General features: G+C 46.2%; 1 protein-coding gene and 1 pseudogene across 1 annotated transcript; both read left to right on the top strand.

Annotated features, from left to right (window-relative positions):
- The first annotated feature begins 4,895 nt into the window (after positions 1-4,895).
- Positions 4,896-5,360, top strand: LOC120848507 (vacuolar protein-sorting-associated protein 36-like). The gene has a single exon (XM_040220496.1). It carries the CDS (start codon positions 4,896-4,898, stop codon positions 5,358-5,360), a length of 465 nt encoding a protein of 154 aa, XP_040076430.1.
- Positions 5,361-8,093: 2,733 nt separating this feature from the next.
- LOC115329108 lies at positions 8,094-9,145 on the top strand (annotated as a pseudogene).
- The last annotated feature ends 3,231 nt before the right edge of the window (positions 9,146-12,376 follow it).

Below are 12,376 nucleotides of genomic sequence, written 5' to 3'. Positions count from 1 at the left end.
AAGACGTGCTTCGTTCCCAACTGCGATTCGGGGTACCGGAACTGCGCAGAGCGAGTGTCCTTGCTTAAAGCTCCATCGAATGGCGCTCGCCTAGAGCAATGGCGTCGTACAATCTCGAGGGCCGACTGCAAGTCACTACCAAGTCTCCTCATCTCGTTGACCAAGTGAAGACTGGGAATGCGAAGATGTCTGGACAGAAAAGGCTCAAGAAACTAAGGCTGTGGACTGCATGCCATCTTATGTAACTGGGTTTTTGAGCGTGAAAATAAAAAAAAAAAAAGCTACACTCTCCCCTGCATGCCAATCAGCTTTCAGCATCGACAAGAACACTTCTACTGAAGCAGCCCTGACAAACGTGAAGAACAGAGGAAGCCTTATACACCCCAACAAAAACCCTTTCCAGCAACTGAAGAAAGCGGAACAGTTCTTCGTGGAAAATAAAAGTCACCAGAGTGTTTACTGGGACACAATCGACAGTGTTCTTGACACATGCACAATAACGTTTCCATGCGCTGAACACAAAGAAGAAATAACTGCCCAGCTGCTCCACTACTACTTCAGCATGCGAATGCGACAATACTGTAAGCATATTACGGTGAGTATCAACAAACAAGCTCAAGAAATAAATAAATTAGCAAAGCAGCGCTCCTCTTAGTTTAAGGGCATGAGCGAGAAACACAGGATGTAGGAGGTGGCGTTCTTTGGTAGTATGCAGTGGATTCTGCTTTTATGTACATTTTGAAGCAAAAATACTTGTCAGGTATTTTTTTACCTGTAAGACGGAGTGCCACCATATTGTGAGAGTAGAGATGAAAAGTGATTTATGTCTTATAACCGCTACTATTGTTTGACTTTCAGTCACTGTGTCATCATGTCAACCAGTATGTCATCATACCGTGTCATCGTTTCAGTCACTATGTCATCATAAATAGGATTTTTTCTGCTCACAAGGTTTGTATGTTCCATGTTTATTTTATGTATAAACCATGTGTAAGGCTAAAACCTTTATGCGCATGTAAAGAATTATTTAGGCGCCCCTATGTAACATCATTAGAATTTTTTTTTTCAATAAGGCAGGAGCAGGGGGGGGAAATCACCCGACCCCATATAAAGCCACGCAATGTGTAAACAATTTACGGAACTGTTACCAAAGATGTTGATTGACAAAACATGCGAGTAAGACCCAGGTGTTTACTCTAAATTACTCTAATTTATTGAAGGCCCAGTGGAATATGCCGGGAAGTTTTATATTTATACGAGTATTTTTGTCACGTTGAGTCATCATCGAAATGTTCTCATCTAAAAAAAAACAAAAAAAAAAACAGGAACCGCACGGGGAAAAGGCAATCAGTGCCAGTGCGCCAACATAAATCCATAATTTCACCACACAGTACACAGGGACCGAGTAAAGAATGCATAATTTCCTTCAGAAGCCCTATAAACGAGCCTTCACAAGCCCCTCTATACGTGGGCGCCATCTATCCCCGTGCGAGTGAAGAGCGCTCGGTGCGCCGAACATAATGTGGTCGCCGCGCGAGACACGGGGTCATCACCTAAATGTATTTCTTCCACCATGGTTTACAGTGATGCCACCCTTTGTAGTTCCCGATGCCGACAGCACGCGCTCACGGGAAAAATACAACGAAATCGACGAAAACAAAATGTCGCCATAGCACAGTCAGCGCCACAGACGCGTGCAGGGACACGCTCTTTCACGCGCTTCTGAGCAAAAAAATAAATGTAAAAGTGGGAACAAAATGGCCAGATGTCTCCACCCTAAGCAAAGCGCACATAAAGGCACCCTAAGTTCTACTAGCTCTTTATCGCTGCACCGTTGATTAGTTTGCGTGCTGTAAAAGTTGAGGACGAAGAGTCAGTAAGGTCAATGATGAAAGCGTTGCGAGTACAAGCCAGTGTACGAGTGCATGCGATCAGTCCGATGATACAGAGCTATATTGGGCGCAAAAGGAGCTATCAAGTCTTGAAAAAAAATTTAGAATGCTCGCAGAAATTAGGATTGCTTGCGTACGACACGCCCAATTGCATTGTTGAAGGTTCGGACACCGAGGTGGTCGAATCATCGTATACTCGATCTCCAGGCTGAAGATGCTGCCGTCCCTCGGAAATGCATGCAGTGTGATTTCTTCTTCAGTTGCTGAAATACCGGGACAGTCCCTCACACAGCACCTTCTAGGAATTGTAGTTGATCACGCCAATTCACTGACTCCTCTTCTTCTACCTTTACAGCAACATTAAGCGATGAAAAGCAGATAGAGAAAACCTTGTTTGCTTGGATCGCTCGTGGAGGTGCGGAGAACAACAAATATATTTAAAAAATATCACACACGCCCGCGGTAAGCACGAGCAGGGATACAACTCACGTGACTTCCGCCGATACCTCCCTTCTGACCGGGGCTCGAGCTTTGAGAATCGCTCGAGCGGTCGTATTTCTTCGAGCTCCGCTGAATAAGCTTCAATACACCAATAGACCCTTTCCGGAATTCAGCCTGGCCACTTTGATCATTATCATCATCATCTGAAAACGGCATATGTGCTATACTAATGGCGGCCTTCTGTTTACTGATGGAGGAAGAAGTTGAAGATGCTCCTAAGCAGATGATTTGTGGCCTATACATTTTAGATGTTAGCGCGGCGTGAGGCAGGAATTGGACGCAAGAGCTGCGTAAGAGTTCATTTCTAACTCGGTCCCAGTCAATCTGTTAGTAACACTCATTCGGCTTCAAAGCCCCTTGATGTATAGAAATCTATCAAGGCGTCTATGCGGGTTGGCGCTTCGTTCCGACTGACTGCATTTGTTTCGCCATCGACACTATAAGAGATTGAAAAATAATTGTAGTGAAGTGCACATTCTCGTTTACCGTTGACCTTTAAGTGAAGGATCCCTATTAAATACTGCAGACCACAGGTTCATTGCCGCCATTAGTATAGTAAAAGATAAACTGCCATTTGAGTCACCAGATGGCACTGAATTTCGGAAAGGGTCTATTCTGGGAGTCATTTGTGATGTGAAAATGGCTCCTTGACTTTCCGGAACATCACGGGAATACGTCAAGTGAGTTTTCTTGCGAAGAAATCTAATTATTTTCGATACCTTCAAATCTAATCGCTCATTCACACTGGAAGCGGATCCTCGTTCGCAAAGCGGTTGCGAACGCGGTTGTATAACGATCCAGTGCAATTGCACGCGCACTCGATGACGTCAAGTGCGCGTGCAATTGTACTGGATCTTTATACAACCGCGTTCGCAACCGCTTTGCGAACGCGGATCCGCTTCCAGTGTGAATGAGCGGTAAGAACGGCAGGCCAGCCGAACCGTAAGCCCAACGTTGGGCTTAGCGTGGCATGGCGTCGCCAAGCCCCACGGCCTTGGTACCAGCCCAGCCCGCTATCGCAACCTCCGAAGCCCAGCAGGGAACTGTAATCACCCAGACACTCTCTGAATACAACTCTAACGTGGGGGCGAGTATTTTCGCTGAGCAGCGGTACATGAATCCGGCTACTACACGACACCCTATCGCCAAACCTACCCGGCGACGCGCTGCCACCGACGTTGCTTCACTGAATGAAGATGACGACAATGTTTCTAGCAAGAGATCGAGAAAACCCAGCGGAACCAGTACATGCTCAAACCTGTCTGACTTGTCGGAGCTCCAAGCTGGAACCAATATGGACACCTACGAAACGAGCAATGGGCCCGAAGATACGAACGATGACTGTGAGCAGACGTGGCAAGAAGTCCATTATAGAAAGAAGAAACAAAGGGCAAGTAAGAATCTTTCCAATTTTCTTACTGCCGCGGCTATGAACCCAAACAGCGACCAACTAGAGGAACGCTTCAATGTCGTCTTCCACTCGAAGGAACCGTACGATCTCGCAAGCATTCCAGCAGCATCTCTACAAAGAAACTTTCTAACGAAACTAGGCCTAAACCTGGCCGCATGCCAGAAAACAGAGCTACCGACATTCCGCGTGAACAAGGCAGCCAACACAATTACCGTAACGGTACGAGATCGAAAATACGTTGCACTACTGCTCAAGCTGACGCCGATTAAAGCGCCCGAGAAAGCAGTTGAGGTCGTCGGACACGAAACGCCACCAAGGGACACGTGCAGAGGAGTAGCACACGGAATAGACCCGCAAGAGACATCGAAACAGCTAGAAGAAGCTCTTTCAAGCCGATCCCACGAAATCATACATGCTAGGCCTCTCGGCGGTCGAGACCTCGCCCTTGTCAAGTTCGTGGGCAAACGACCACCGACAAGCATTGTGTATCATGGCCTCATCATACGAGTCACACTCTACAAACCAGCAACCATGATGTGCCAGAGGTGTCAAGACCTCGGGCACAAGGAAAACGTATGCACGCGCAAACCCCGATGCAGGGATTGCGGTTGTATCTTTCTAGAAGGACACGTGTGCGAACGGCAATATTGCACCAACTGCAAAGCATCAACCCACTTGGCCGCAGACCCAACCTGCCCCGCACGCCAGCGTGTCAATTTGATACTTCAGGCGAAAGCACAATGAGGAGGAGCCAGGGGGAGCAAGGGAAAAGGAGGAAGCACCTCAAACACGCAGAAACCGCCGAGGGTAACGCTCGAAGACTACCCGACACTGAAACAACCAGGCATTATCTCAAACAATGAAAGAACTAAGAACGACGCCTACCATGGAGCACGCACCACTGAAGAAAAGTCTAGAAGCCAGTCGCGCCAAAACTTGAAGGAACCAATTCTCGTCACCGTTCACCATCTCTGCGGCACAACAACCACCGAGGCCCCAGCTACGCACACACGGCCCGCAGAGATGGAAACAAGGGTTACTACGCTAACGACGAAGTAGAAATCAAGGCCTGGCAGAAGGAACTCCACGCCATGGAAGCCGAAGACAAATCAGACACAGCAATCCTGAAACAAATGAAAGCAGATCTCCTTAAATTTGAGAGGAAGATCGAAGAGGACAAACAAAAACGAGAAGCCCGCAAGGCAACTATCGCCAGGCGTCTCAAGGAAGCAATGGAAACCCGCAAGGCAATCCAAGATGCGAATCAGCAAGAACGGGAGCAAACCCGTCGAGAAGCTTCGCAGGAACATCGAGTAATCTCCACCAGGGAGCCCACTCCACCAAAGCAAGCGGCACCAACGAATCAGATAAACTGGCAACAGATGTTCCTCCAGTTTCAACAACAGATGAACCAACAAATGCAGCAAACGCAACAACAGATGCAGCAACAAATGCAACAAACACAGCAACAAATGCAGCAGTTCCAGCAAACAATCCTCCAGAAGCTTGGACCAGCACCTACGACAAGTCAGGCCATGCCCGAACATGAGTGCTAACCGCGATCGGACGGGTACGTTGCGAATCCTACAATGGAATTGTCGCAGCCTCCCACGACGCAAGTCCGAACTACTCGTGCACATCAAAGATTATAAGTTTGATATCCTCCTGCGACAAGAAACTAGAACAAACGACATCGAACTATCAGGGTACTTGAAATTCTCAAATCCCTCCATTAAACGACAGAATTTCACAACTGCACATATCAGACCTGGGGAATGGGAAGTCAGGGCACAAGTCAACCTGTTTGTAAGCAAGAACCTGCCGTGCATTCAGCTGGATACATCCCAGTGGTGTTTAGACTCCCAAGAGATTACTGCAGTAAGAATTGCTCTCCATACAACCAAGAGACGACTTGGCAGTCAATGGAACTTTGAATGGATCACCCACTTAAAGAATGAATACCCGGATGACTACCTCATTCTGGGTGGAGACTTTAACACCAAACTCGAAGACAGGAACAATAACCAGCTTAACCAGAAAACCAGAAGACTCCTTGAAATCATAGAACACAATGAACTCGAACTCGTAAGCGACACCACCAAACCAACGAGGCATGCTACAGCAAGCAATCAAACTGACTCCATCATCGACGTCACTTTAGCAACCCCAGCAACAGCCCGCAAGCTCAGCTGGGACACGATGCGGGATGCGTGGGGTAGTGATCACTTCCCGATAATTATTGATGCGGCAATCGGAAGCAACAACCTCAAACCCAAACGTCCCACTCAAACCATAATCTGGGACAAGTTTAGAGAGAACTTAGAAGAGCAAAGGGAAGACCTGCAGCCACACCAGGTCACCGCACTGCTAACGGCAGCCACCCACCTGGCCACTGAAGTAAGGGTAGTCAGGGATGACACACCTGAACCAGACTACCACCTCCTGGCCCTTTGGGACAAGAGAACCAGAGCTCTGGAAAAGTACCGTAAAGGAAAATTAAAGAAACATCTCGACAAAGTCAACCGACTAACTGAGGAGGCTAGCAAATATTCATGACAACTAGCCACCGAACGATGGTTGGATTACTGCGAAACCTTCGACAAGAACACCAGCATTGGGGATGTATGGAGAACGTTCAACTCTATGCTGGGCAAACGAAAGGGAGTCAGCCCCATTCCAGTAATAGCCCTTCTCTCCAGCGAAGCAACAGAGGACATCCTAGACAAACTGGGGGAAACTTTCTTCCCGCAACCCACCACCAAACCAAAAGCCGGGATATATCTACCCAAGCATGCAGGACCATCGGAAAAACCCCAAGACCTCCCCTTTACTGAGTGGGAACTTGGAGCTGCGATTCACCACTGCCGAACCAAAAGTGCACCAGGCCACGATGGCATTACTGTCTCAATGCTTAGAAATGCACCCCATACAACCAAACTCGTCATCCTAAAATGGTTCAACGACATATGGGAATCAAGGCAGCTGCCCGAAGAATGGAAGCTCTCCCTCGTCACTCCCATACCCAAGCCAGGGAAACCAGCGAGGGACCCCAAAAACGTACGATCGATTTCGCTTACATCAATAATGGGTAAGCTCCTTGAACGTACGGTGCTTGCCAGAATCCAATACAACGCAGAAAATCTAGGTATCTTCCATCCCACGCAAACAGGTTTTAGGGCAAATCTCAGCTCTCATGACAGCTTATCTATGATCTATAAAGACGTCGTTGACATGCACCCAGCCAAGAAACAAATGCGAGGGATTGCATCCATAGACATCAAAAAGGCCTTTGATACTGTCCCTTACGAGTCCATAATAGACAAGATGGAACAACAGGGTCTTGACGGAAAACAACTCGACTTCGTCAAATCCTTCCTCACGGGACGCACCTACAAGATTAGAGCTGGTTGTGGCAAAGACGGCAGGAAAGGACGCACACACGAAAACAACATTGGCGTTCCGCAGGGAGCCGTACTATCCCCAACTCTATTCAATATAGTGATGGCACCGCTCTTATGGAAACTGTATGAAATTCCCCACCTCAAAGCCACTGCGTACGCAGACGATGTGACCTTATGGACACACGAAGGGAACCCCGAACTGCAAGCAGCAGCCCTGCAAAGAGGACTCAACACCATCGAATCATATCTTAACGAAGTAGGAATGTACCCTTCACCTGAAAATACAAAGTACACAATATATGGAAGGAATCAGAACAACAAAAACCTAGGGCTTACCTTTGCCGGAAACCCAATCCAACGAGAAGACTCCATAAAAATTTTAGGAGTAAACTTTGGATACTCGCCAAAGAACACCACAGCCTGGATCGCCGAAATACTTAAAAAATGGAAACAAGGCATTAATTTGGTTAGGCGCATCTCACCCAAGATGGGCGGCGCTGGGGAAAAGACTGCAAAGAAGCTGGTCATGTCAGTGCTAGTCTCAAAAATTACTTATGCGGCGGGATTTTATCCCCTCACCCGGCGACAACACAACCGACTGAAAACCTTGCTAAATGAAGCAAGAAGAACCATCCTCGGACTCCCGAAACACACCCGTAGTGAAGAGCTGGCCAAGTGTATCTTCATCCCGGATATCGCTGATCTGATCCAGCAGCAGAAAGACGCTCAAGCCTCTCGCCTACAACATACAAACGAAGGCAGGATGATTGCGAAATTCATGGGCGTACAAATCCAGGTAGATCCTCCAATCCCCAAACGACCCCCCCCCCCCCCCCCCCATGGGAACTCATCGATGTGACAGAAGGCTCCAAACCCCTACCTAAGAACATGGATGCAGATAGACACAAGAAACGCCGGGAACATTACGCAAGACAACACAAGAAAGACTTAGCACAGATACTAGCGACCCCTAACAACATGGTGGCTTACGCAGACGCTAGCCTCGGCACCACAGGTTGGGCCACTGCAGTCGCCTACCTCAAGAAACACGCAACCTGGACAGTGACCCAAGGCAATCCCCTAGGCCATCACACACCAGAATATGCGGAGTGCAAGGCTGTCCTGCAGGCCATTGAAGGTGCTACACCCTACTTAGGAACTGACCAGCAGCTAGTTCTCTATACAGACTCCCAAGAAGTAGTTAGGGAACTTAGACAACACAAGTACTCTGCAAGTCCCACCATAAAAGCTATCTTTGACTCCGCAATCCGACTATACCGGAACAAGGGGGCCAGGATCAGCGTCAGGTGGGTCCCCGGACATGAGGGAATACCCGGCAACGAGCTTGCACACGAAGCCGCGCAGCAGGCGATGAGAAACCTCACGCAACCGTCCCTGCAGCCCCGGCCTTCGGACGTCAGCCCGTCACACCCGCAACCGAGCGATTGCAACGACAATCCTCATGAAGACCAGGATACATACGACCCTGTTGAAGAACTGCGCATAGTCCAACGAACAAGGAAACGCCTCCTAGAGAGATCCTGGTCCCCAGAAGAACACCCTATCCCGAAGGACACATTTCGAAGAAAAGAAATCGTGCTGCTACGGCGCATTCGCACTGGCGGAGCGATGACTCCTAACCTCCAATACAAATTCGAACTTTACGCCCTCAAGAAAAAACACCCTTACGCAGTACCACCTGACCCCCGGTGCAAACTTTGCAGGGAGGAGGACTCGCGCCCCAGTTTGCACCACATATCTGGGACTGCGAAGGGCTCAAAACTTACAGGTGCCTCATCTTCAGCAAGATGAAACAAATCGACCGGCCGAGCAATCTCCGGGACTGGACACACCCGGCGGGTGAATCCCAACGAAAGACTCGGGTGCTGAGATCACTATTAGAGTAAATCTCTACAGGCGGCCTGACCTCCTGCATTTAAACCCCCCACCCCGATTTCCCCAGAAGACGACGCCAGACCACAAGGTCACCGCGTTGCGATGACTTCGGTCATCGGAGTTCTTTTTCAATAAACGTTTTCATCCATCCATCCATCCCTTCTGACCGCCCCGACACCTTGCGGTACACTGTTACGTCACAGTGCACTGGCGGGAACTTTGAATTAGGCCTCGTATTTCTATTTTTATAAAAAAAAAACTACGCACTTCTATTGTGAAACAATTTTTTGTAATGTCCTGACATGCCATTTCAACGCCTAGAATGAAAAAAAAATTTTTTTTGGGCGTGTCAGAGGCTTTTAAAAGAGCAAATAAGCGCAAATATGGAAAAAGGACGCGATATATGGCCATATAAGGTGATGCATATATTCATGCATTGGACTAATTATTGCCATCTATGGGTATATGTAGTCCCATATTTGGCGTGCTTTTTCCATATTCCACAGTGTCTGGATCTTTGTAGTTCCTTATAGGGCGACCTCTTCTCATATTTAGTCTTATATGTAAATATTATGTCCCTTTTTCGACGCATACAGTGCATTTTTAATGAAAAAAGTAAGGCCAGTTATTTGTTGTACAACCATTTATCAAAAAAATACATCCTTGCAGTTCTCAATTTTGAATCTCAAATCCTAAATTATTTTTTTAGAAACTCAATCTGTTTGTGACAGTGATCTGCATAAAGCCTTGCAAGGATGGATTCGTAACTATGGCTCGCCTATTTCTGTCTGAAGCATATAAAGACAGAAGAATGGTATTGTTTCTATATCAATTATGTATTTACATGTGCATGCACAAATTTCTTGTAGATCACAAAACAAATTCACATGCTCGTTCGTTCAAAATGTCTTTCATAACTTTACCATCAAAAGGATAAATCAAGATGCAGCTTGGATGTGCGTAAGCCGTCAAAAGAGGCTTAAAAACCGGGCTTGTCTCAGTTTCTGGTAGTCAAATGAAAGCAGTGAACGGGCCTTCACAACGGCGCTGTTACCCTTTTGCGACTTCATGCGACAACGCCTGCCAATGCTGTTTTATTGAGAAGAAAAAAAGCTATATGAATCTTCAAGTGGCCATAAGAGAATTTTAAGTTTACGCACTGTTAGTAAACTGACTAAATTTTAAACCAAGCTTCTCAAACCTAAAAAAGAGTGGAAAACAAAAAGAACAAACGGAAAAAAGTAACTCGCCAAACTGGTGGTTTAATTGTCGAAACTGCTCAAATGAAAAACAAACTGGACAACACGAAAAAACAAAAGTCGCCGAACTGGCGGCCGAACTGATCATAATCTAAATTGAGCTCATAGTCTGCTAGCTGAACTGGAACACGGGTAGGGATACTTTTTAAACTGTTAATCGAACTAAGTCCTTTTAGCGGCAATCAAAGCGTGGGGCTCTTTGACGTATCTTCAAACTTGATATTAGGGAGTTTTAGTAGACCGTGTTTCCCCCTCCGCTACGAAGAAACCGCCACTGCGCCTGCGTGCCGATGGCCTTGGCTGTAGAGTTCCGGGTAGCGGAGGGGCTTAGCGGAGGGGAAACACGGTCTTCTAAGACTCGCTATTTAGAAGAGCAACAGATGTTGCACTATTTGCAAAAGTGACCGATTGTCATCTGTCACTTATTATGCCCGAAAAAAAAAAACTCAATGGATAAATCAACCAGTGTTATTGTAGAGTTCAGGGAAAACCATAGGACTTCACGCTGGCAGGTTCAAACAATAATAATAATAATAATAATAATCAAAAATAAAAATAATAATAATTATAAAATAATCTGCTTATTCTCCTATATATCCATATCTGGATTTTTCAAATATAAATGCTGGTGTGGCTATTTTGTAAGGGTCGAACCTCGGATATACCGGCGACTCGTGTTTGCAGGCTTTCTTTTGTACGATGTATGATCGGTGTGGAGCCGGCTTTACAGCTGCTTTCATGCACGCGGTACGTTCTGGACTGTTCACAACAAAAACACACAATGGCAAGCAGAACCTTGATTCATAGAAGAAAATAACCACGATGTGCGGGAGTCTAACCTCGATCTTCCCCGTGGCAGCGGTGTGCGTTGCCGACTCCGCCATGCACGCGGCATTTTACTAATCATACTCAACCCCGCTTAATCGAAAGTCTTCGTTAACTTTATCCATCAATGTCAGTTGCGTTGTCGTTATTTCTGTTCAATGAAGGTACTCTGGAGCTTCGTTGTGTAGAGACCAGATTGCAACTTCGTGTGCTTTCGAGAGGCGGCGCCTTGTAAAGCGAACCTCCGCTCTGAACCGCAGTTCGGAATATATCTTCGCAATTGTTTGGACGGTCGTGAAAAGAATAGTGAGCGTTTTATTCGAGTTGAGATAATTTGTATTTAAAACAATTATTTCTGAAGCTACTTGGTATGAGAAAAAGCTTAACAGATATTGCATAAAAGAACATGGAAACAAACCGTGACATAACGGCAATATATAAAAAAACATAGTCACGTCCAATAGAAGGAATACGAAGCAGCCTACTACACTTAGAGGAATCTAGAGTGGAGAGCTCCTAACCAAGTTTCGGGTTGGACACCCTTGTCAGTATAAATATTAAAATACGAACCTCGGAAGCGAACGCCCTGAATTCAACGTAATAAATGTTTAAGTTTTGACAATATTCGTCCGAAACTATGCAAACGAATGATGAGGGTCAGTATGTTGAGCTTAACGCGCAAATTGAGCTTAACGCGCAACGTAAGGCTAACGATCCTTACTAAAATTAGCATTTAAGGCTTACATAACCAATATTGTTATACAAACTTTATTTCTAAGAAATAAATAACAGTTAAACGAAGAATAATTCTAAGTAAATTGCACAGAAACAACGTATATTTGTCCGTCGTAGAAACCCATCCTCAGCAAACCTAAGAAGAGCAGACACCAGAGAAGTCTCTCTGCGGCCCCTCTTCGTGATGTATGACGAGTCGTATTTTATCCTCGAGCAGCCCGCGGAGGAAATGGAAGGAACCCAAAACGAGCCAGTGTTTGATCAGTTCTGCCTCAGTACAAAAAAAGAAAAAAAAATACAGTAAAAGCAGATAACGTTTTAAGACAATTCTTTTGCATGCGGTATTCTTTTTTTTTTTTGTCTTCTCTTTGTACAACACGAATATTGCATCAGGCATTGTGCATGTTGTTACACCAAATAGGATAATGTCTCAACTTATCTCCCACGACCGCATAA

The sequence above is a fragment of the Ixodes scapularis genome, unplaced genomic scaffold (assembly GCF_016920785.2).
Source record: "Ixodes scapularis isolate PalLabHiFi unplaced genomic scaffold, ASM1692078v2 PGA_scaffold0__279_contigs__length_252992795, whole genome shotgun sequence".
NCBI lineage: Eukaryota > Metazoa > Arthropoda > Arachnida > Ixodida > Ixodidae > Ixodes > Ixodes scapularis.
This window is presented reverse-complemented; position numbering and strand designations above follow the sequence as displayed.